The sequence below is a fragment of the Pinus tabuliformis genome, chromosome 1_1 (genome assembly GCF_031772625.1).
Source record: "Pinus tabuliformis cultivar Carrire ecotype Pingquan chromosome 1_1, CPIR1, whole genome shotgun sequence".
Taxonomy (NCBI): Eukaryota; Viridiplantae; Streptophyta; class Pinopsida; order Pinales; family Pinaceae; genus Pinus; species Pinus tabuliformis.
In genome coordinates, this window is record NC_142297.1 from 699150074 (window position 1) to 699176665 (window position 26592).

The window sequence follows — 26592 nt, forward strand, 5'->3', positions numbered from 1 at the left end:
GCAACTGGAATGAATGAAATCATAGTGACATCAATATTGTAAAAACACAATATTCGGTATATCTTCAATTTCATTCTCATTTTATGATGACCTGAACATAGTTCCAAACATGTAAAAAATGATGATCTGTTGAGTGAAAATTCAGCATGTGCACTTTCAGGTATGAAGCTCCTTCAATGCTAAGTAACTGGCTGACTTGCGTAGTTTCAGGCTAACTTGGCACCTGTGCAGTGACAATACAAACTATCTGTAATGGTTATTATTAGATGATTACAAAGCTTCCAGCCAAGATATATCTCGAGTACTTCCCTATTATGTTTTTCTTTGATTATTAACTTATTAGTGCAATGTGATTTGGGTTCATTTGTGTCTTATTATTAGCACAACATGTTATTCGATAGTTCTGCTAGATTAGGACATATGCAGAACTCATTGTAAAATAGCACAATCATCATCATTATTTTTGTAAATGAACTTATGTATTAGTGCTTCCATAGTTTCTCAAAATTTCTCTATTTAATTCATGCTTTTTTTGTCAAACAATTCTGCATGGAAACAGCTATTGAACCAAAGTAATATTTTAGAAGTCTAGTTGATAGTAGGAACGTGACAAAATTATATCTATGTAGTTGAACTCCATGTTCAAGTTTTTGAACTGCTGACCATGTGTGCCTCACTTTTTTTGGAAGTCTTCTCTCTCCAAACTGGATGATGACCTTGAAGTTGACTTGGGCTCAAGTAATTATAATTTTCATCAACACTCCTCTTTCCCAAGGATGGAGAGTAAGATCACTCATTCTCGTTATACAAGACGATTGAAGAGTAAAATCCACACAGTTAGTTCTGTACCTTTCTTTCGGCAAGGAAAACATTGGGGGATCCCTCTCTTGCCTGAAACACCCAGATGGAGGGCAACACAACTGCAAGCAACAATAGCATATGGTAACCCTGAGAGACTCAACTAGGTTTAAACTTGTGACCTATGCCTCTCTGTCTGCAACATGCGTTGGGCAGATGGCTTGACCAATTCAGCTAACCCTTGGGGCTACTTTTGATTTTGTATTTGTAATGTAAAAGTTGCAAAGAGGGTTTGATCAAAGTTGACCGGATCAAAGAAAAACATGAACAAATGCATAACAATTAATATCTAGTTGTTAACCTTATGTGTCATAAGTGCATGAAATAAAATAATATATACCAGCCTAGGATGCTCTATCAATTCCCCCTGGTATAAATGGAAAGTGGCCCCACTTTCCTCATGGTTTACAAATGGTACCCCCTCGATCTTGACTGTTGGTTTGCTGCCAAAGAAGAATGAAGGACTGATTATTGGCACCTTGTGGGACCTTGCTAGTTGTGATGGAGATGAGCAAATGATAACAAATGGATAAAATTCCCCAAACTGTAGATATATGTGCTGTCTGAATCAAAGAGAAGCAGGCAGTCTGAACTGAATGAAAAGTATATTTGGTCCTGCAAAAAGTTGCCTGAGTTGTATTTGTAGGGTTGTTGGAAAATGCTAATATATTAATAAAACGTTTTGCAGATTTTTCCCTATCTGTAGAGAGTTGTTTGACCAGGTTCTGCCAGACCATGCTGTAGATATCGTGGTAGCTTGTAGACATTGGTTAACAAGATTCTGTGAAACTGTGCATGCAAATTTCATGCTAGCTGCAGGGCTCTAGTTGATAAGTTTCCACGAGATCTTGCTGCTGAAGGTTCTACAAGACCACGAGAAAAAAATCACTGACGAGGGTGTTGTAGAACCTGTGTATAATGAATTGAAGGTTTTAGAACATTTGTGCTTGGCCGTTAGGAGCCCACATGCAGAAGTTTGTGGGGTATTGGAGCCCTAGCCTTTTTAAAGGAAATTGGAGAGAGAGAGAAAGAAGATCAAACAGAGCTGTGGCAAGGGCCAAACTTGCTTTCATACCAAGTGATATTGGCCAAAGGTCCACATCGAGAAGGAAGACCAGACAATAGTTTAAGAAGAGAGACTTTGGCTGAATAAGCACATATAATTTGTGCTTCCTTCAATTTTGCATCAGATTAACAAACTTATAATTAACTCCTTGATGTGCATAAAATAAAGAAATGCATGACATTTAATATGTAGCTGTTAACCCTATGTGCCATAAGTGCATGAAATAGAATGATGTATTCAATAAATGTGGATTGACCTAGGAGACTGCATGAAGTAGATAATTATAACTATATTCTACAACATTAGTTAATCAAATTTGTAGTATTGTAGGGATACTTGTACTGATAAATATCAAAATTTTGGATTTTTTTTTCAAAATTTTCAACTTTCTAAAGCGGTTTCTTTTTGTCATCACTGTGCAGGAGCCCCCAATGTTGTGCAAAAAAACAATTTTCACAGTCAAGCAATCAGGGTAAACTACATTCCAGTGTCATTTTTCTTTAACATCTTTCATTATCTGACCATCCCTGATTTAGCTTTTACAATATTATTTGATCAGTACTTCTTCTTTAATGGGTATGGAAATTCTTGTGGCAGATTGTCTTGAAGTATACTATGGCAATTCCATCTTGCTAGCATCATTTGATATTTAATTTACTGTGGCTTTCCATATTGCTACATGTTTCTTTGGAATAAATCTTCCACTACTGCTAAATTATCTAAATGAAAATGTATCCCACATTCCATCTTTTCTGTGGGGGAATTCATCAAATAGACTTTATATATTACTATAGTGTTTTTGGCTTTCCTGTTTATCAAGCTAGGCTCAATATGCAATGTGCATATTTACTCAGGCAAGGCAGAACCTCAAAATTATTTTGGTGGCCGAATTCTTTGCTATTATTTTACTTGTGGTTAGTGCAATGGTCAAATTTGCTCTGTTTCATTGACATTACTAGATGTATTCACTAATGGGAGTTCTAGGATCCTGTCCTGATGTCAGTGAACTAAAAGTCCAAAACAAATGGGTTACTACTACTTATTCTTCCCCCTAAGCTTGTTTATGCACACACAGATCTGTCCTAACTCCTAAAAGCTAAGTTGAAGAGGCTCTTGGCATGGTTCCCTCCGAAGTTGTTAGATTCTTACTTGGCTTGAAATCAGCAAAGTTTTGACAATGACTTTACATATCACTATAGTGTTTTCGACTTTCCTGTTTATCAAGCTAGGCTCAGTATGCATATTTACCCAGGCAAGGCAGAAACTCAAAATTATTTTGGTGGCTGAATTCTTTGCTATTATTTGACTTGTGGTTAGTGCAATGGTCAACTTTGCTCTGTTTCATTGACATCACTAGATCACGATGTAGTCACTATTGGGAGTTCTAGGATCCTGTCCTGATGTCTGTGAACTAAAAGTCCAAAACAAATGGGTTACTACTACTTATTCTCCCCCCTATGCTTCTTTATGCACACACAGATCTGTCCTAAAAGCTAAATTGAAGATTCTCTTGTCATGGTTCCCTCCGAAGCTGTTAGATTCTTACTTGGCTTGAAATCAGCAAAGTTTTGACAATGACTTGATTCAGACTTGGCCTTTGACACTGAGTTGACTATCAGTGATCACCAAATAAAAAATACATAAAATATTCATAATTTATAAAAAAATTCAAAATTGATTGAAAATTTAATCATGTATGTCAATGTAAATACAAACTATTAGATACCAAATATGCAAGTTTGCCGATTTATCTTGCATGTAGGGGTCCAAATAGGGAAAATTGTATTGAGAAACACAGACTATAAGTTTTAAGATACATACATTTAAATTTTCAAGTCACAATACAAAAACACCAAGGTTCTAAATGGCCTCTAGCATCTAAAAAACAACATTAAACTAATTAGTGGATGCTATGTCACGATTTATGAGTCATGTCTCAACAAGATCATTAGCATAGGCTGAATTCTTAGGAATGTCCTCAGTATTAGTGTCTGCCTCTATTGTATTACCCTTCTGAGGGGCTTCCTTGAAAGGTCCAAAACCCACCTTTTCCACGTATGTCAATTTTCCATTACTACAATATATAATTTAGATTTGACAAAGTATAACTATTTACCAAAGTCACCTATAACACATTGACATGGGACACGGAGGACAGGGAAATACGAGTGTTCAACTCGGGACAATGACCCCAAAAACAGGACATAGAGGATATATATATATATATATATATATATATATATATATATATATATATATATAACAAATTAGCAAATTATTACACATACAAAATTGAAATATAGACAAAGATTCAAATCTTTTTAGACTAAAACACTTACAATTTTATATGATAATGAATTGGGATCCTCATCATCAATATCACACTATAAGCATTACATAGGACTACAAAAGCTTAACATGTTAAATCGAGATTTTGTTTGAGTGATTGGTGCATTTTTACTATTGGCCATGACAAAGGAGTTGAGGGCTTGGTGCTCTTGATTAAATGCTAGCTCCTGTTAATGATTGTAGCTTGGGAAGTTACTTCTACATAAGCCTAAGTCTCTAGGTGTGTAGAAGTTGCCCAAAGGCTCTTTCGGATGCTTGCTCAAGTATCGAGTAAGGTGCTTTCGTAATTTAGTCTAAGTCTAACTTAGGAAAAACACATAATTAATTATGTTGGCAATTGAGGTAAGTAAACTTAGGAAAAGTAAAGTATTTACTCTACTTTTCAGAGAGCTAGGGATCCATTAGAACATTGGAGATCAATTAGAACCAGTGGTATTAGAACTGGACTGGAACCAGTGGAATCGGTTGATCCTACCGGTTTGGACGTCAAACTGCTCTATTCGAGGTTTGGAACGGGAAATAGCCGTTTGGGTATTGAACCGACCTTTTTTCACTAAACCGGCGAGTTCTGTACAACTTGTCCAAAAAAGTTCCAAACACAATTTGAAAAAAAAACAAGAATTTTTGAGTGCGGAAACCTAATATTCAGGCCATGGCCCTAGCATTGCAATCTAAGTCATGGTAATGTTAAATTCTTAAATTAAAAGTGACATTCTCCTTTATCATTCATTTTCATCCTTCCTTTTACTTAAATTTTTAACATTACCATGCAGTGACTCGGGTTGTCTGGGAGTGGTTCCGACCTCATTAGATTTCATATGGAGAAAGTAGAATTTTAGATCACACTCAAAATACATCAGACATAACAATTTTTCATGATTTCAGGATTGGGGGGATTGCAATGTTTCCATTGGATTTTGTCAAGTACGAGGGTATGGAACTAGTATTTAATTAAGAGCACCAAGTCTTTTATGTACCTTGATGTTAGTGGCATTGGTTGTCGAACTCCTTTATCACGACCCTAATAAAAATGTACCCATCCCTCAAACAAAATCTCAACTTGAGATGCTATGTTTTTTCTATCTTATTTTAATGCTTAGAGAGTGAGATTGATGACAAAGATCCCACTATAGGAGATGATTTTGATGATAAGTAGGTATTTGTTGTAACGTGATTTTTTGGCATGTTAGTGTTAGAAAATCAAGGGTATTTGTTGTAACTTTTGAGATCTTACCTTCTTTTATAATTATTTTAGTGTTCTTTCTTCATCAAGAAATTACACAAATTGTTCTTCCAGGATCACAAAGAAGTGAGAGACATGGAGATTCAGACCTTCGTATTACGAGAGTAGATCAAGAGGAATTGTATTGTAGTTTCTCCACTGTATCTCGACTTCTTCTTTTATTTCAGAGGTCGAATGTCCTGTTCTTGCTTGTTCCACCAAAAGAGCTCGACTAGAAGTTTTACATAGCTATTTGATGGGTTCCCATTAGACATCTAGGCCGACATGACTGAGAGAGAGGGCCGACTACACCTTTTGACTTGTTTGAACAAAATAATTACAATTCTTTTTCATTTTCTTATACAATGTCAAACATGACATGACTTAGTAGCAAATGGATTTGACTCTTTTGACTTCAAAGAGTATGAAGAACATGCTAGATGAATAAATAAATAATAATTTCTTTTATTATGAAGACCGACACTAGTTACATTTTCCAGCACTCCCTCATAGCTAGGGAGGTATTCATACTGACTCTACAGGTCTATCTTAAATTGAAATATTCACATTAGAAGGGATCCAGATTGATACAAATCAAAATATGATCATAGTCAACATTGTCATATTACCAAAACCTTGACAGGTACAATCTGTCTCTTACAAGTTCAGAGCACAATGCTGGGAGGCATTCCATAGGACACCATACTGCCTCACCATGATACATACTCCACCTTGGATACTTGGAGTATATCTACCACCAGATCATTTCCCTCAAGGAAACGTCTATCCATCGTACCATTCTTATCCAAGTCCTTGTGACTTAGGATCTCCATTCTAATCCATCAAATGACTCAAGAATGTCTGTCCTAGATGCTTATCCAATCCATCATTCTCCTTATCCATCTCCATGTACTTGACTTAGGATATTAGTCCTAATCGGTCACAGTACCTGATACAAGGAGAACCAAGCTAATTCAAATCATCGTTCTCCCTATCTGTGATGCATGCACTAGACTTATGGTTATTGGTCCTGGCCTAGTACATGACACAAGGAGAACCGATGTCCAAACTTACGCCCTCTCAACTTGAGAGGAGAAATCCATGCTCACTCCCTCTCAACTAGGGAAAATTTTATCAACAAGCCTCAGCTTAAAACAATCATACCTCTCTTATCTCAGCTAATTGTAATTGTAGCTCTGCTTTTACTAGTCCTCTTACCATTTAAGACTGCTTACAGTGCAATTCCAACTTTTCCTCCTAATAGATCATTACCCTGTACTTGAGGTTTTCAAGTGCTTCATCAAGCTGTCCTGTTCACAATATCAAGCTTGTACTTCTTCCTTACCAATCAACTTCTATCAGTCAATGATTCTGACCTTTAGTTGCTTTTTCTTATTCCTCAACTCTTAGGGACTTTACCAAACAACTTTCTAGCATAGTCAAGGCTCTTCCATAGTCTTTGTTCACAAGCTGGACAATCTGCCTTCTTGCAGTGGCTCATCACATGTGTCACTGTACATAAGGCCTTCATAATACATCCCTTTTTAACAATGATTAGTCATGTCACTCATTGTACACATCAACTACCTTTAACCTTTCTTGAATCATCAATAGCCCATACCTTTGTAAATTTGTCTTCTTAATTACACAGAACTTAGGGCACAATAGATTACCCTCTTAACAATGATAAGGCTGCTCCTTATTCACTGTACTAGGGCATCTTTGGACAACCCATTAGACTGTGGCTTCTCACATAAGAATTACTTCATCTAGGGCATATTTGACAGCTCATACAACAGTGCTTTCTTCACACAAAAGAAACAGTTTATAGGGTAACAAAACTTGCTTTCCAAAATTCATTAGGACAGACCTCCACATTTAGTACTTACATCAAATACAATATCACAAACTTACCTTCTGGAAACTTCACATAGCTCCCACAGCTTTGCAGAGTTGGGTACTTGGAAGTCTGAGATTTTTCAGCCTATACACAGTCCTCAACACTTCAGACCCCTGCTCTTATCTCAGACACAAAACATAACCTTGGTCACTGTGATTACACTCTTCGTGGCCACTGAAAACAACTTGCTGTTGCTAGAGGAACACCAAGCCATACAAACCAGACTTAACTAGGGTCTTCAGCCCTCGCTTTACCAGCTGTAACATTTCGGCCTAAACACAGAAGTAACCACAGAACTTGGCCCGACATTTCTTATGAGCATTTCTCCATAATTCGGCCAGATCAGACTAGAACATTAACTTGACCTTCTTTTCTTGCAAACTTGAATTCTGGGAGGTACACATCAACTACCTTTATACTGTCTTGAATCATCGATATTCCATACGTTTGTAAATTTGTCTTCTTTATTACACAGAACTTAGGGCACAATAGATTAGCCTCTTAACGATGATAAGGCTGCTCCTTATTCACTGTACTAGGGCATATTGGGACAACCCATTACACTGTGGCTTCTCACATAAGAATTACTTTATCTAGGGCATATTTGACAGCTCATACAACAGTGATTCTTCACACAAAAGAAACAGTTTCTAGGGTAACAAAACTTGCTTTCCAAAATTCATTAGGACAGACCTCCACATTTAGTACTTACATCAAATACAAAGCACAAACTTACCTTCTGGAAACTTTGCATAGCTCCCAAAGCTTCACGGATTTGGGTACCTGGAAGTCTCAGATTTTTCGGCCTATACACAGCCCTCAACACTTCAGACCACTTCTCTTATCTCAGACACAAAACATAACCTTGGTCACTGTGATTACACTCTTCTTGGCCACTGAAAACAACTCACTGTTGCTAGAGGAACACCAAGCCATACAAACCAGCCGTAACTAGGTTCTTCAGCCCTCTCTTTATCAGCTATAACATTTTGGCCTAAGCACAGAAGTAACCACAGAACATGGCCCAACAATTCTTATGAGCATTTCTCCATAATTCGGCCTGATCAGACTAGAACATCAACTTGACATTCTTTTCTTGCAAACTTGAATTCTGGGAGGTATCCAGTCTTCTTGTGCTTTTTACTATTATGAGATGCACTAGAGGTTTATGTAAACTAAACTGTTTACTCCTTCCTCCTTCCACTAATTCTTATGAGAGAGAAAAGTAACCTTCTAAACACATGCTTGACTATCCTCTAAACTCTATGTTACAAACCTGGTGCATCAGTCATCGTTCTTAAAAGTGGAGGTCTTTGACATCTTCCTTCTGCTTCTTAGAAGATTCTTTATCCTCAGTTGTTAATGCTTCACACCTTTCTTTCCTTTTGTTGTTCTTTGGGTTCTTAGGACAATCTGATTTGTAATGTCCATATTCATGACATCCAAAGCACTGGACTTTGGTCATGTCTCTATTTTTGTTCTTCTTTTTCTTATCAAAATTCTTCTTTGACCTAGCTGCAAAGGCTTGAGAGACTTTATCGGCAGTTTGAGAGTTGCTTTTAACCTTTATTCTGGATTCTTCTATCAAACATTGAGACCATAACTCTTTAAATGATGGAGGTCCTTTTCTTGCACAGATGCTACTTGCGAAAGCATCCCATTCTTCAGGTAAGGCATTGATTGCTACTGTAGTTAATTCTGAATCAAATATTTTCTCATCAACTTCTAGAAGTTGAACCTTAATTTTTGATAGCTTCATGAAAAAAAAGCTAGTGTCTTCTTTTGTCATTTTTGATTGATATAGTTGAGTTCTTAGGGCCATCATGTGCTATGTTGTATTGACAGAATATAAATCTACCAAGGAATCATCAACTTCTTTAGATGTAGATAGTTCTGATACAAAAGTGATAAGGGGATCTTTGATAGACTCAGAGAATTCTTTGATCCTTAATTTCTCCTTTTTCATATTTCTCCATTTCCTGGTCATTATTCTCATCTGGAGTAGGAACCTTTCCTTGAACGAATTTCATGACATTATTCTCTCTAAGGACTAAGTCGATTCTCTTTTTCCATGGCTTGAGGTTGGATGTTCCTTGTATCTTATTGCTTTCCTTGTACATATATGCCATTGGATTAGACATAATGACTTGGAGATGAGCTGCTACAAAAAAAATATCTTCAGTTATGACTGCAAAAATGAACTTCTTGAGTTGCTACAAAGATGATCTTCTTGTCTCTGTCTTGTAAGAGTATCTCCTCTTCACCTTAGCTCTGATATTGTGTTAGAAAATCAAGGGTAAAGAGATTTTCTTACTTGGTAATTTCTTGTGAGATATACAAAGCCCAAGATTCTTCTTTGTTATACAAAGACTCCTTTACTCCAAAAAAACTAGAGGAGATTCGAAACTTCCTTTCAGACTGGGAAGTTAACATCACAAGCCTTATAGCTTGTCTTTATGAAAGTATCAGCTACTTGTTCTTCATAGCCACATGGATCCCTCTTTCCTTTGCATCTCTTGCATCGAGCTTGCTTTCTTTCGTGGTATCATGGAGCCATCTCCTCTCTTTGATCTTGTGACAGGATCCAAGTCATCTCTCTTGCTCATCACTTTTGTCTTCGACATGAAGGCATTGCATTGAGCCTTTCCAAACTTAAAGTTGTTCACAACTTCCTCATGAAAGTGATCTCCTTTTACCTTTAGGTTATCTTCTCACACTGCTACCTTTCAATCCCAAGATGGGCACTTCTTGACTTCATAGTTGCCAGGTACTAGATATTTAGCTTCCCTCAACATTCTTTATACGTTTCCATCCATACAGTTGAACATGCTTTAACTGTCATCATGTATTCCTGCAACATCCTTCTAGGTAGCAGAGCGGTATGTTAACAAGATAACCAATAATAATTAAACTTAGACTTACCTCATCATGATGACCTTCTCATCCAAGCATCAACATTCTTATAATCCATCTCCACTCGAATTCCTTCATGCATTAGAGTGCCCAAGGATCGAACTTGATTACCAAGTTACCACCTTTTCTTCCGGAGATCATATTGGATGTTTAATCATTATTTTACATATTTTAGAGACAATCTAAATCTTTTATACATCCTTATGTAAGTCAAATTCTTCCTTTTTAAACATCATACAATCACACTAAGCATGTTACAAGATTTTACACCCATGAACCTTAACCAAGAGTCACTTCCAATGTGCATCCTTATGCCTCTTATTCCATCATGTTAAAGAGTGCAACTAGGGTTTGATTCCCCTTCCTAGAAGCCTTTTATGAATAATATATATTTGTTTAACAATCATAAATAATGAATAATTAACCAATAATTAGTGTTGAAGAGTCATGTCTCTAAGGACAGGACCATTCGTTGACAATAACTCATACTCACGTAAATAACATATTTACTATAGGTTACTACCCACCATAATTTAAGCAAGTATCTGCGTAAAAGATGGGATAAGGAAAAATATGTAAATAAATATACATACCAGGAGTTACTGTCCATCATTATTTATGGGTTCTTCAACACTTTAACAAATACGGATAAAAATGTAAATGGGAAAACTTACTAGAATTTAATTTACAAAGGTACGTGATCCAATCTACAAAGAGACATGTCTCTTGGGTTTCTTGAGTATAAAATTCACTTGAAATTTTTCATTTTACACAATTCACTTATCGTCTCATATCTTCTTGTACTTATTGTTGATGTTTTATCGACAATCACTGTCAATGATCATCTAAAGTGAATGCTACTGAAGTTTTAATGTAATTGCTAGGGGAATCTAAAGTAAAGTTCTTATTGGGCTCATAAGACATTGAAGTAATAATTGCAAGCATAGAACATACCATAAAATTTAACATGGTATTAGAGCCCAGGTGAAGACAAGCCCAAGGAACAAGAGAAGAAATCACTGTTGAATAATTGCTGCTGTTGAACAAGGTCTATTGGAACAAGTCTCCATGGCTACTCACTCATATTTCAAGACAAAGGGTAAGTTCAATGAAAATTCAAATTATCATGCCTAGAAGATGACTCTTGATTTGACATTGGAGGAACATGAAGTGTTGGATTATGTGCAAGGGGATGTGGTGGAGCCTCCTTCAAATGCACCTGCTACTGCTAGAACGAAGTATAGAAAAGGAGAGGTCAAAGCTAACAAAATCTTAGGATGTATGACAGGATGCATTATAATAAGATAGAGATGACATCATCATAGAAGCATGGAAGGATAAATGAAGTAGAAAGTCTACATATTTATAGTAGTCATCATGATAGAAATGGCATCTCCAACCGAAGTAGTAGTATATATGGTTGGAAGAAAGTCATCTAGCAAGATAGAAGATAAAGAAATCATCATACATCATCATCATTAAGAATGAGCATTTGCAAAATGAGGATCATTAAGATCCTCCATTAGAATCTTTGTTAGAAGATTCACCTTTACGTAAGGAGCAAGTGTCTTGCAGATGGTTTACATTCCACATTATGTGGGATCTACAGGTTAAAAGGATGACGGTATGATGACAAAGATGTGCAACATGACAAGTTGGTTGAAGTACTTTCATCTTCAAGCAGGGAAAGGAAGTTGCTTGAAGGAAGTCTAGATGGCCACATGAAGGAAGAGGTATGCATATGTTTGATAGATAGATAAATTCGTGTCATCATATGGTTGCAGATAGAATGGGTTGAATGCTTTATCTCATGAGCATGATGAAAGAAGAAGGATCTCTTCCATTAAAATGATGCATGAAGGCATGTAGACATGTGCCTTGAACTTTTCTGCATATTGATAAGATGAAATCAACATAATATGACCTCATATGGAGTATGAGATGGTTGACAATCATGGTTCCTATGTTGAAAGAACCATGTAAAGAAGATCTCAAGGAAAGCAACATGTGAAGAAAGGAAGGAGAGTTCATGAAAGATGCAACTATAGATAAGATAATTGATCAACATCCTATAACTAGAAGAATTAGCTATGACATCTCCATGGAAGAAGAAGGTATGAAGACCTTGATAGATTTGTTGGAAAAATGAAAACCTTGGTAATATGTGTCTTGGGGATGGATTCATACATGTGCTGGATGTTGATGCTGCTAGAAGCTGATGTGATGATGAAAGATCATCATAAAGATGTAACTTTGGTTTATTGTTCATTTTGATTTTTGAGAAATCATCTGGTTGGGTTGAAAAAGGGCTACCGAGAGAGAGTTGTAGAAGTCATCTATAACTATTACTCATGAGGATGGATGGAATATCCCGAAAGAAACATGACTTAGAAAAGGTAGTTGTATGAAGGATAGCTAGATGTGGACTAGAAGATCACTTTCTGATGAAATAAAGGATGACATGACAGTTGGTTCAAGTTTCAACATTGTGGTTCGTTGAAGGGAAAGTGATGGAGAAGATGGCCAATGCCCTATGATAAAGTGATGATGAAGAAGGCTCCATGGCGAAGAAGATGAAGTTCCTGACATGTTGCAGAAGAGGAGGCCTACAAGCAACTGATAATATCATGATCTCCAGTGAAAGAGTAGATAATTGCTATTGGAAACAAGTCCCTAGTTGAGAGGGAGCTTGAACAAGTCCCTTGTTAAAAGGGAGCTTGGGAATATTCCTTTTATAGGAATGAGTAGATCCTCCCTAGTTGACAGGAAGAGAAAGACACATCATTCTTGTCTTCATGTTATGAAGAAAGAATGGAGGATTGGGTAAGCATCTGAGATTGATTTTGATACTCTTTAAGGATGTGGTAGGGCATCCAATAGGCAAGAGTAGTCGAAGGTGTCTATTAGTCATTGTCTCACCAACATTGTGCTTTGATCTTGTCGAGAGATAGAGTTGTTACTCAAGCCCTTGCTATATGACAATGCTGGTTGATATGATGAGATGCACTGGTGTAAGCTGAGAAAATAACTTATGAGATGGCTTACCAATTTGACTCTTCTTATGAGAATTATTTAGTATGAGAATGTCCAAGTACCATGTACGGATTTTGAATACCACCCTAGTCAAGAGGGAATGTTGAAATGTGCAACTAGGTTCGGCCTTCATAGCCTATTGAAATCATATTTTTATGTATTTGATGAAAAGAGAAAAAGAAATTTATTATTTTCATTCTTGATGCATGGGTTTCATGCTTAAGGTAAATTTATTTGTAGGTCAAGCACCCATTGAGTGCTTCTAGGTTTGTGATAATATTATGAAGTCAAAAGAATCATTGTTATACATGTAAGACCCCTTTGGGCATGTTGAATCTTGTAAAGGTTTTTTTTGTAAAGTCAAAAGTGTGATAAAGAATCTCCAAGACCTTATCAAATAAGTTGACCTACAAGGAGGATCAAGTTGGCCCCATGGATAGCAATTTGACCTACTAAGAAGAATATATATAAGAGACATCGACCTCACTTGAAGGATATCCATTCAAGTCTCAAGAAGTTTGATCAAGGCAAGGAAGAAGACCAAAAAGAAGAGTGAAATAGAGGAAAAGAAGTTAGAAGAAGAAAAATGAAATTTTGTATATGTTTTGGCCTATATCTCTTCACACGTGCGAGATCTAGGGCATCATAGACCGAAATTCCTAGTCATATTGAAAGGCCAAAATTAAGTATCTAAAAGAGAATTTTGCAAGACGAATTACTAAGGAAGAAGAAGATCCCCAATCGAAGGAGAAAGAAGAAATCACCACACGTGCAAGAGCGAGGGTTTTTGAAGTAGTCGAAGTTGCAGAAGAAATTACTGGGGTTGAAGTTGCAGAAGAAATTGCTAGGGTCGAAGTTGTTGGGGTTGAAGTTATTGGAGAATTTGCTAGATTTGAAGTTGTTGGAGGGAAATCTCATCAAGGAGCAAGGATTAACTTGGTCTTGGAGGGGTCTTTGAGAAGGGTCTTAGGTCTTGTAATTCATCATTTGAAGTTCTATAAGAAGAGAAGAATTCTTGTGGGTTTTCCTCTCAAGAGGAGAGATTTTCACGCTGGCTTGCAACCTAAATACTATGTTCTCTTGTCTCATTGATCTTTATTGTATGGTAGTTTTTTGATGATAGAAAATACAATAATAATTAAGTTGAGGAAGAAGCTAGTCAAGTTAAGTAAAAAAGACATCACAAGTAGTTATCAAATTAAGAGAAATCACCTAATCCTACAACCCCTAGATTTCTTAACACTCAGGGGTTTGAAGAGCAGGATAAAAAAACTCATGTATGCAGGTTGAAGAAAGCCCTCTATGGGTTAAAGCAAGCCCCTAGGGCTTGGTATGAGAGGATTGATAACTATCTCATGAAGTTGGGATTTACAAGGAGCTATGTTGATCCAAACTTATACTTCAAGGTTGAAAAGGACATGCCACTTATTTTGGTATTTTATGTTGATCTATTTGACTGGTGAAGACCCTCTCATTTATAAACGTAAGAGGGGGTTGAATTCTGAATTCGAGATGAAGGGCCTAAGATTGATGCGTTACCTTCGAGGCTTAGAGGTCTGGGAAAAGCCAAGTGATATTTTCTTTTCTCAAGGAAAATACATTGTGAAGCTATTATAAAGATGTGGCATGGTGGACTGCAAGTATGTGACTACACCGATGGAACTAAATTTCAAGAAGCTATGTGGAAGTGTCACTGGTCCAGTTTTGGCAAATCTTGTTGAATATAAACTTGTGGGAGCATTGGTGTTCTCGATGAAAACACAATTAGACATATGCTTTGTTGTTAATACATTGAGTCAATTTATGGTTGAGCCTCATCATATGCATTGTGTTGTTGTAAAGAATCTTCTAAGATATCTTCATGGTACTATCAAACATGGACTGAGGTACATTGTTGGGGATCCAAGATTACATGGATATACTGCTGCCAATTGGGTTGACAATGTGGTGGATAAAAAGAGCACATTTGGATGCTGTTTCTCTTTGGGATCCGCTTCCATCTCATGGATGAGTCGAAAACAAGTCTATTGCACTAAGCTTCGCTGAGGCTGAATATATTGCAGCTAGTATGGCTTGTTGTGAAGCCATTTTGTTGAGGAAGCTTTTCAGTGAGCTATTTGAGCACATGCTGAATACCACCATCATTTATTGTGATAATCAAAGTGGGATTCGCCTTTCAGAGGATCCTGTGTTCCAAGACCGATCCAAGCATATTTATATTAGGTACCATTCTATACGAGATATGGTACAACAAAGAGCAATAAGGCTCCAACACATCAGGACGGATGAACAGGTTGTTGATTTCCTCACAAAGCCTTTGGGAAAGACCTAGTTTTTAGCCTTCAAAGTGAGACTTGGGGTCGTGGAAAGACCCTCCCATGATTGAAATGGACATTGAGCTCTTGGAGCTCCTAGGAGTTCAGGGTAATTGTTGGAGCTATATGAGCACATGGTGAGTGGTTCACCTTCCCTTGTGGAGTACATACCCTAGCATGTGAGCATAGGGTGAGTGGTTCACCTTTCCCTATGGAGTACACTATATGAAAACAGGGTGAGTGGTTCACCTTCTCCTATGGAAACTCACCTTCCCCTGTGGAAACTCCAGTATACATCCTACCCTTATAGTCTGGGACTCTTGGGAAGTACCTCTCATTTGGCCAATGAGTTGGGAAAAGTGGTTAGGGTTAATTAGTACTACCGACGGATGCGTCAGGTACTACTGTATTCCCTATGACTAGGATGCATGATGTTCAATAACTTGATCACTAAGGATCAAGCCTAGTAGGGGTTCTATCCCTAAGGACACGGGGACTTGCCTCTGCCATTTTGGCACGAGTGGCAGGGTCTTGTGACTCGCCTTCTTTCAATCCATTCTTGTTGGACTATGATATTAATCTTCAGCTGAGACGAGAGAAGTTGCAGAGATGGTACATTATGGACATGATAACATAGCCATGGATGAATGTCGACAGGTGGAATTCCTCCCTAGTTGAGAGGGAGTCTTAAAGAGTGCAACTAGGGGCTAATTCCCCTTCCTAACATCATTTTATGAATAAAATATATATAAATAATATAATTCACATAAATAACTATAAATAATAACAATCATAAATAATGAATAATTAACTAATAATTCGTGTTGAAGAGTCATATCTCTAAGGACATGAACATTCGTTGAAAATAGCTCATACTCATGTAAATAACATATTTCCCATAAGTTACTACCCACCATAATTTAAGCAAGTATTTTCCTAAAAGATGTGATAAGGAAAATTATGTAAATAAATATACTTACAAGGAGTTACTGCCCACCATTATTTACGAGTTCTTCAACATTTTAACAAATATGGTTAAAAATGTAAATGTGTAAACTTACTAGATTTTATTTTACAAAGATAAGGATCCATTTTACAAAGAGACATGTCTTTTGAGTATCATGAGTATAAAATTCACTTGAAACTTTTCATTTTACACAATTCACTTATCATCTCATATCTTGTACTTATTGTTGATGTTCTATCTACAATTACTGTCAATGATGATCTAAAAGGGAATGCTACTCAAGTTTTAACATGATTGCTATTGGAATCTGAAGTAAAGTTCTTATTGGGATAATAAGACATTGAAGTAATTGTTTCAAGCTATGGAACACACCATAAAATCTAACACATCATCGATCTATGTCTTATAATGAACCTACATCCTAACCCATTGCATTCCTTCATCTCTTTAACAATATTGTTCCCACATTACATGGAATGTGTACTAACCTTGTCATAATGCTTTTCCCAAGAAACTTCCAAATGATGGTCCTTCCAGGATCATGATGACCGATCTAAGAAAGATGACTGCCTCTAACATAATGTTAGATAATGGTAAGAAGATCAATATGCAAAATGGTCTATCTATCTAACTTTAAAGACTAGATGATTTCTACAAAGCAACTTAACCAAGTAGACTCTACATATGCTACTATCACATGTTTCTCTCTATGATGTTATGCAAAATCAAGTAAACAACAATACATACTAGTCTAAAGGAAAGATCAATCTTCATAGAGACCTTGATAGATAGGGTGCCTTCTTCAATAGTAAAGATCCTTTACTACTTCTTTCTTCAGTGTCTTCTTAGGTTCTCCTGTTTCTTAAGCTACGTGAGCCTCGCTTTTTTCCTTTCTTTTGTTGTTTTGTAAACTAGGATAGTCCCTCTTATAATGTCCATACTCATTGCACTTAAAGCATTGAACCTTGGACATATCTTTCTTCTTGGACTTTCCAAACTTTCCCTTCTTTAGCTTCTTGACTCTAGCTAGAAAGGCTTGAGACTGCTTGTATGATCTAGTGTCATCCTTACCTTGATCCTTGATTCTTCCAAAATGCATTGTGCCCACAACTCATCAAAGGGAGTTGAATCTTTCTTAGAGTAGATTCTTGTTGCAAAGTTGCTCCATTCTGGTGGCAATGCATTTAATACACAGATGGTCATTTATGAATCATAAATCATCTCTCCAAGTCCCTGCAAGTGATCTCTTGATTGAAAGATCTTCATTAGAAAGGATGCGACGCCCTTATCCTTTGATTTCTTCATCTTATATAGCTTATTCCCCAAAGGAATCTTTTGTCCTGATGTGCAAACATGTACATGTTTACTAGCTTGTCATACATAGCCTTAGAAGTTTTCAGGTTCGCAACAAATGGAACAAGAGGATCCTTGATAGATTCAACGATGATCCTTTGCACCCTTACTTCTCCTTTCTTGTTTTTGCTAGATCTTGAGTCATGTCTTTGCTAGGTTCAGTGATTTCACCAGTAACATACTCCATTACCTCATGTTCTGTAAGTGCCAGGTCAATTCTTTTCTTCCAGGCTAGGTAATTTGATGCTCCAACGAGCTTATTGCTCTCCTTGCAAAAAGAACCCATATGACCTGCAGATTCAGACATAGAGTAATAATATGATACTTACTTGATATCCAAGATTCTCCTTTTTCTTGATGATGTCTTCAACCTTTCTTGATGCCCTCAAGACCTTTGAAGAAACTTCAATAATGTTCTTGAAAGATGTTTCCTAGGATTCCTTCAACAACAACTTTCAAGAGTGATGAAGGATACCAAGATATTTTTGATGCTTCCTTCTTTCAATGAGCCTTTAGATAGATCTCCTTCTTTCAAGAGATAACCTTTTGTAGTCCTTAGTCTTGATGTAGTCTTGATCTTCTTCGATGTAGAAACCCTTCTTCCAGATCAATAGGTCTTCTACTTCCTTTCTTTCCCAAATGATTCCCCTTGACAAGCAAACCCTTCTTTGTGTATGCAAGGTAATCCTTTTCGCAGCCTTCTTGTTCACCTTAGCTCTGATACCATGTTAGAAAATTCAATGTGGCAACTTATAGTTCTATTTTCCTTAACCTTAATATTTGCTTGTGAACTTAGTTAGTCTTTTGTGTTCTTTATTTAGATCTTTTCATCAAGCAAATATCAAGATAAAAAGCAGTAACAATAGAGGACGCAAAAACTAGGCTCTTAGTTGGGGAAAAACCCAGAAACTCTTCTCTTCTTATAGAACTTGCTTCAAATGAGATAACAAACATCCAAACCCTAGACCAAGTCCTTCTCCAAGTACTGAGTCATCCCTTCCAGCAAGTCCTTCCTTGATCTAGTACTAACCAACTTCAAACTACAACTTTGACCTCCCAACTTCAGTACTGCTTCTTTGACCTGCAACTTCGACCTTTGTAGTAGCTGCAAAAACCCTAATTTAACTTCCTCTTTGAGACCTTCCTTAAGCAAGACAACTCCTGCCAAGGTCAACGAGTTCAAGACAAAGTATTCTTCCTTCCATCAACAAGATGCTGCACTTCGTCCTACTGCAGCTCGGACCTACAAATTTGGCCTTCTTGGAAGTAGCAAAACCCCTAATCCTCCGCATGTGTGAGAGAGATGGTGCTGTTAAAATTGGCAACTAGGGCCAAATTCCATTTTGGACAGCTGATTTGATGGAGATGATTATTACATTGAATGCCTTTTTTCGAGAGGACCAAAATTGACCAGAAGATCATCGAATTTGGATAAGCAGAAATGCGTTTTTGAGTTTATGCCCTCACATGTCCAAATTGTCAAGTTTAGCCACATCATCATGCAGGCTCATGAAGCCCAAGAGACATGTCACTTCATCCTCAACGATTTGTATAAAAAAGAGAGCCCTCCAACCTCATTTAACACTTCTCTCACTCATACAATCATCTCTCTCTTTCTCTGATTGGTTCGTACAACTTATTGGGCATATCTTTTCCTCACACATGTGGTAGTAGAAGGACAAATTGCAAGTCGAATTACGGGGCAGAAATTTCAGAGATTGTTGTAGATTTGACTAGTGTTGACCAGGGGTGGTTTGACCTCCTTTGACTGCGCTTTTTGTAATGTTCCTTTTTCTGGTGTTCCTTATGACATGGTTAGGATGGACTTTTAGAGTAGGGGGCAGACATGTCATAGGTGCAGGTTGTCATCAGTGGGCCCAGGGGCTTTTGGAGGTGTTTTGAGGAGTTTCTATGAGGTTCGATGGTATTTACTTGGTATATTCCACTATTGGCAAGCTCAGGTTCCACTATTCCTTTATGCTGATGTACTCTTTTCAGTGGATTAATAAAATGGCTTAGTGATTTTATGAGTGTTTATCTGTGTATCAATTTGTTCGCTGTGTCTATTTACAATTGTTTTGCTGTTCAAGTTCATTTATGGTATCTACTGTTCAAAATCCCTGTTTGGGACATTACAGTGGTATCAGAGCCTTGGTCTTGGCTCACCTTGTGGATTTGCAACGATTATGGTCCAACAAATTGTTGTCCCAACACCAAATTGTTGGATGCATAATAATCATTCTACAAATTGAATCCGTTGTGAAAAGCTGTCAAAGAGCCAAGAATTAAAAATCTCATGAAACCAAGTTTGACGCCGTAGTAATTTTTTTTATGGGCAATGGAATTTATGGAAGCCATCCATTAGAATTTTGTCAAGTGGGGACGTGGAATTTTTTTTTAGGGGGGACTAAAATTTTATTGTTGAGTTGTGAGCTGAATTGTTTGGTCAACTTTTAAAGGGAGCCGATTTTTTTTAATTGTTTTCTTTTTCTTTTATGTTTAGCAATGAACGATTTATTAAAAAGGGGGGATTTAAATTTTCATGCCCAACCAAACCATTGGGAGCCGTAATAATGTTATATTGGTCAAAATCGAAATTTTAGGAGTGTCGACTTTTAGAATTTGACCAAAATATATATTTCAAAGTTCATTAGCTGCCGAAGTTTGCTTTGGGAGGAGATAAAGATGAAATTCATTTGGCAGGGGTCCAACCACATGCCGTGAGCAAATTTTAATGGCAAGTCAAATTTTAATACAATGCCTGGTCTGAGGAGCCGCAAGCAAATTTTGCACGTGCAAAAGGGCAGGGCTAAGGAACCCTTGCGAGAGGTCGACTTTAGGGTGACAGGTTGCTGAATATAATTGAAAAGAGGTGAATACATTTGTTACTCGACAAGCATCAAGGCCACATTTCACCATTTGGAAGCCATAATGTGATGCGTATGTTCCAATTGAAGTCGACTTAAGGGTATCAATAAGTAGCCCCATATATCTGAGCGTGCAACAACTTAGGTATAGGAATTAAAGGACGAGCCCACTGGTCCTTGATGTCTGTGCCCACACTGGGGTCGAACGACATCATCGCTGCATGATTTGGCTCTTTGTAGAATCCGATCAAGATCAAAGCAACACATTGAATTGTGGAAGTATAACATGATCGTATCTTTGTGGCATTGAAGGAGCACGGGGTTTTATTCATAGCTATAACAGTTGTGATGGGTTAGCGAGGCCAAATCAGGTGTCCAAAATTAATCTGCACTGCACTGAATCCAACTAAGCGGACGGATGGTGATTTGTGAAGCTAAGCTACGTAGCGACCACAATCGAATTTTCCACAGTAGTTCTGGATGAAGTTGTCCCACATTGAGACGAAGCGAAGTTTGGATTTAATCGTAATTGATTGAGGCAGGAATTTCTTGGGTAGAGTACGCAGAGTTTAATGCGAGCTCTCTCTCCTCCATGACGATTTTGGCTGCAACAATAATTTGGAAGCACCCTGGTTGTGGTGCAAGAGCAAGTCGACCTTTGCACATAAACGAGGAAGTTTTGTGTGTTGCAGGCACGAGTTCTTTTTCTGATGGTCAAGTTCCTAGGATTACAGCTGGGCCGAGTTCTTTTAGTGAAGATTTTAGGCACTATTCCTCTGCTGAGCATGACTACAGTGGGGCCGTGGGACGATATATGGAGCAAATCGAAGTTTTGGGTGGAAAAGTTAGGCATTCCTCCTAGTAAAGGATAGAATTTGAGGCTGGTTCGAGTGGGAGAACAACGTATCTCTTCTTATTAGCTATATGCTGGGGCTGTTGAGCATGATTGATTGGAGAACTGTGGACTGGAAGGGGACCAACATGTTCCATTTTATATTTTCTGTGTGTACATTTCTTCATATATTGAGGAGGATGTTATGTCTTGTCCAAAATATCTCTGTTATGAAGTTTTGTCAATGGTTGTGTTAATTTTCTAAGCTTAAAATATCAGTTGCTGGGTTGTGTTGAATACTTCCTGTACATGACATTGTGTGTTGGCGATTAGCACCAATAAAATATTTCACTTACAACATTGTATTTGTGACAAGGGACCACATTGGGAGTGTTGGGAAATCCATAGTTTTGGTAGCTAAACGATTTCCCTTATATTGACATTAACTTGAAATGTTCTTGTTATTATTATTAGATCTTTAGATTTATCTTTCCTTATCATCAAGACTAATGCCAAACAATAAATAGAAGAGGACACAAGATGTAGGCACACTGCCAGGGCAAAACCCCCCTCGAGGGGAAAGCCAAGTCGCAAACTCTTCCTTCAGTAGATTCAAAAGATGAGACGACCAAGACCCTTACAATCTAAACCCAGACATCCTCCATCCATCAAGTCAATCTTGTTATGCATCAATTCCTTGGTTTCCTGTAGTTGTCAGTCTTCTTCACACTTATCTTTGAAGAGATCACTTATGAAACCAATCAGAGCCTCTTCATCTTGTGATTGCAACATTATAATAACACCGAGATACTGTGGAAATACCACTGAAGTCACTGCAATGCATTGAGATGAGGTTACTAAGATCACCGAATGGAGGTTTCTTCATGGAAAGTGGCCTTCTTGGTATATATATTTGGAAAGACCCTTACAATCTAAACCCAGACATCCTCCATCCATCAAGTCAATCTTGTTATGCATCAATTCCTTGGTTTCCTGTAGTTGTCAGTCTTCTTCACACTTATCTTTGAAGAGATCACTTATGAAACCAATCAGAGCCTCTTCATCTTGTGATTGCAACATTATAATAACACCGAGATACTGTGGAAATACCACTGAAGTCACTGCAATGCATTGAGATGAGGTTACTAAGATCACCGAATGGAAGTTTCTTCATGGAAAGTGGCCTTCTTGGTATATATATTTGGAACCTTCTTCATATAGCTACTTGTTTAAGGAATTTCCATCCACCACATGAATGCTAGTTGTACTTATGGTTACAACTCTTGTTCTAGTAGCCCTGCATGAACTCATTCAGATATTATTCAAGAAATCAAAACATAACATTAAATCAAATAGGACCGTACGAGATGGCTCTTCATCATGACATCTTCATGTAGGTATCAACATCCTGCATACATGTTGACACATCTCCCAAAGATATCCATTGTCAAGGGTCTCCATCTTTTTCAGACTTTTATCAGAGTCTTTATACCTTTCCAAGAGATTTCCTAGTCAAATCTTCTTGGTCTTTTGGATGTTGATCGCCTTCATCAAGGTTGCATATCTCATGATCTCTTCCTTCCTCACTCTTTCCATTCCAAGGAGATTTCAATCAGAGTTTCTTAATTGTAGTCAACCACCTCATACTTCATATGACGACATATTATGTTGATTTCATCTAGTGCGACTTATGCCTTCCTGCATCCTTTCAGAGGAGGAGATCCTTTTTTTCTTGGTCATGCTTCTTAATATAGAAGTCGTGATCCATGTTTCCTGGGACCATACGATATGTCTTTATAATATTAAATATGAGCATACATACCTCATTTTACTTTTAGGTCATCTAGGCTTCTTTCAGCAGCTTCCTTGATTGAAGTGTCAACCCCTTGATCTGCTCCTTCTCTTATGTCACCATAGAATCATCCATGAATTCCACAAGTTGGAGTTTTTGATGAAACACTTGCTTCCTTTCTAGATTAGTGAACCCTCTGATGAGGATTCCATCAGAGAATCTTGAGGATCTTGCATATCCCCATCTGGCAGATGTTTCCTTTTTGACTTGATGTATGATGAGCCTTTTCCTGGATGACTTGTTCCATTCCTTCAATGTCTAATGAGGTTCCCAAGAGCTATATCATTCATGTTTGACTGCCATGGATTTTGTCCTTCATGATTCCCATGGTGATGACACGAGCTCTTGTTTCTAATGCTTCCATGACGCCACTATGCATCTTATTATCATGCTCATATCTATAACAAGATATTTAGGAGCTTATGATAGGGCCCTTTTGTGAGGGATACCATCTCAATCATAGTAGAGATCTGTTACTCCCTCATTCCTTGTCCCTTTTCTTCAACTTCCTCCATCTTTCTGGTGATATGAGCTTTCTTTTCATAATCTTTCCATAGAGTTGAATCTTAGCTATATTGTTTTGTCTTGCTTGAGGATGAAACTTCCCTTTCCTTTCTGCAAATGTTTGAGTCCTTTAGCCTTTAACACTTTTGCCCACAACTTGTCCTTTTTCTATCTTGCATAGATACCACAAGTTGTTAAATGAGGTAACTTTCTTGTCCCAAGGACACTTGTTACCTTGCTTATCAGTTAGTGTATTTAAGAACAATGATGATTATCTTCTTATCATCTCCCCCAGATCTCCCAATTGAGATCTTGTGAAGATATCCCTTCATTCTTTGATACCTTTACTTTTGTGTAGATCAGGTCTAAAAGATATGACCTTCTTTTCTGCATTTCCAGAGAATATATCTTCTAGCATTTCATATATCTCTTTGATGTCTCCTCTCCTGCTACATAGGGATGAGAGGACCTTTGACTGATTTCAGAATCCTATGAGTCCCTTGATCCTTTTCCATGCATTCAAACAATGCTTGACCTTCAGAGACTTTTCCATAGATATCAATGACTTCTCTTTCGAGGACTATATCTATCCTCCTTTCTCATGCAAGGAATTTCGATGACCCAACTAGTTTATAGATCTCCTTGCAAACACGAAGTCATTTAACCAGTGTTACTTGGGAGCGGGAGCGACATTTTCAAAAGCTCCCGGTTTGGGAGCGAATCCCGGAGCGGTTTATATATATATATATATTTATTTATATTTTGATACATATATGTCAACAAAAACATGTAGAATGATGAATTAGATATAAAAACCATAAAAAAAGATAGATTGATCATTGAACCATCAACCATATAATTGTATAACTTAAATCATCTAGAAGTTATAATCTTGATTCTTCATCAACCACGTCCACAAGTTAGTAAGATACAACATATTGAGTCTCGTAGTCATGAATCATGATTCATGATTCATCAATCCTAAAGTTTCAACTTCAAGCTTTCAAAATTGAAAATTCGATATATAACATTTATCATCATTGATCACCAAAGTTGTACTTGTAAGCTAAGTTTAACCATTACAAGAAATAATATCTAACTTGAAATTAAATGTTATAAAATGAATTATGAAATGAAATGAAACAAATTTCACGAAGCATCATATTCATAATTCAAAATCATTACCAATGACTTATAATTGCCAACTTCAAACTTCAAACTTAAATTGTCACAGTCATATATTGTTTATAAAAAATATCATTATGATATGAAAGAGTCAAGACTCAACAGTTATAAAAATTAATAGAAACTAGAAAAGACAAGTAAACTGTAAATCTATTATCTACTACTACATGTGGCCCTTGCCACGAGAAGTGTCTAATGTATGAGCAAGTCGTGGTGGTCTTCTAGGAGTCTCCCGCACAGACCGACGACCAGAACCAAAAGGCACATGCCGTCCACGTGAGGGTGTAGATGGAGGCGGCGACAGCAAAGGAACAAGACTCGGACCTTGAGCACTGCTACTGGATGGTGGAGGTAGATTGTGAAGAGGAAGAAGAAAAGGAGCAAGAAAGGTCAAAAGAAGAGGATATACTTCAGGAACAAAGCCTAGATAAAGAAGAAATGAATCCGACCATATCTTGTAATGCATTGGCGGGAATTACCACTCCTCAAACCATCAAGATAGAAGGACAAATCAAGAAGAGAAAGGTAATAGTGTTGATTGATTCAGGAAGTACCCACAATTTTATTCATTGTAAGGTAGCAAAAGAATTGAATTGCTTCTTATATCCAGCACCAGAGTGTCAAGTGATGGTTGCAAATGGAAGAATAATAAATTGCTCTGGAAAGTGCCATAATATCAAGCTATCCATGGGAGAATATGTATTGACTGGCTCAATGCTTTCCATTCCAATGGGAGGTGCTGATGTTGTACTAGGAGTCCAATGGCTACAATCCTTGGGTACAATAGCTTTTAATTTTCAAGAACTTTTCATGAAATTTTCTGTGAAAGGAAAGGAAGTTGAATTAAGGGGTATTGCAGGGAAACTGGGAAAGATAATCAGCTCTAATGGTATGACAAAGCTTCTAAAAAAGGAACAAAGAGGTGTAATTGCACAATTATGTTCGCTAGATATTTCCACATTGGAATCATCTATTTCTCTAGATCTCCAAAAAGTCTTGGACAATCATTCCAAGGTATTTGAGACTCCCAAAGGTCTCCCACCTATTCGTGATCATGATCATGCTATTCATCTGATTCCAGGAAGTGTTCCTCCAAACATCAGGCCGTACAGATATCCCTATGCCCAAAAGAGTGAAATTGAACGTATGGTTGCAGAAATGCTAGAGGTTGGTATAATTCAACCAAGTCAAAGTTCTTTCTCTGCTCCAGTAGTATTGGTGCACAAGAAGGATGGATCATGGCGCATGTGTCCAGATTATAGGGAGTTCAACAAGTTCACTATTAAAGATAAGTTTCCCATTCCTGTCATTGATGAATTACATGGATCAAGTTACTTCACCAAGTTGAATCTTCGTTCAAGATATCATCAAATCAG

General features: G+C 37.3%; 1 protein-coding gene across 4 annotated transcripts in view; it reads left to right on the forward strand.

Annotated features, from left to right (window-relative positions):
* LOC149215396 (B3 domain-containing protein Os07g0679700-like) overlaps nucleotides 1–26592 on the forward strand; it is a 174750-nt gene that overhangs the window by 140122 nt on the left and 8036 nt on the right. For all 4 annotated transcript variants that reach the window (XM_089392613.1, XM_089392614.1, XM_089392616.1 and 1 more), the window contains one exon: nucleotides 2347–2396. In XM_089392613.1, coding sequence (XP_089248739.1) covers nucleotides 2347–2396 — 50 coding nt within the window. The remainder of the gene's footprint in view (nucleotides 1–2346; nucleotides 2397–26592) is intronic.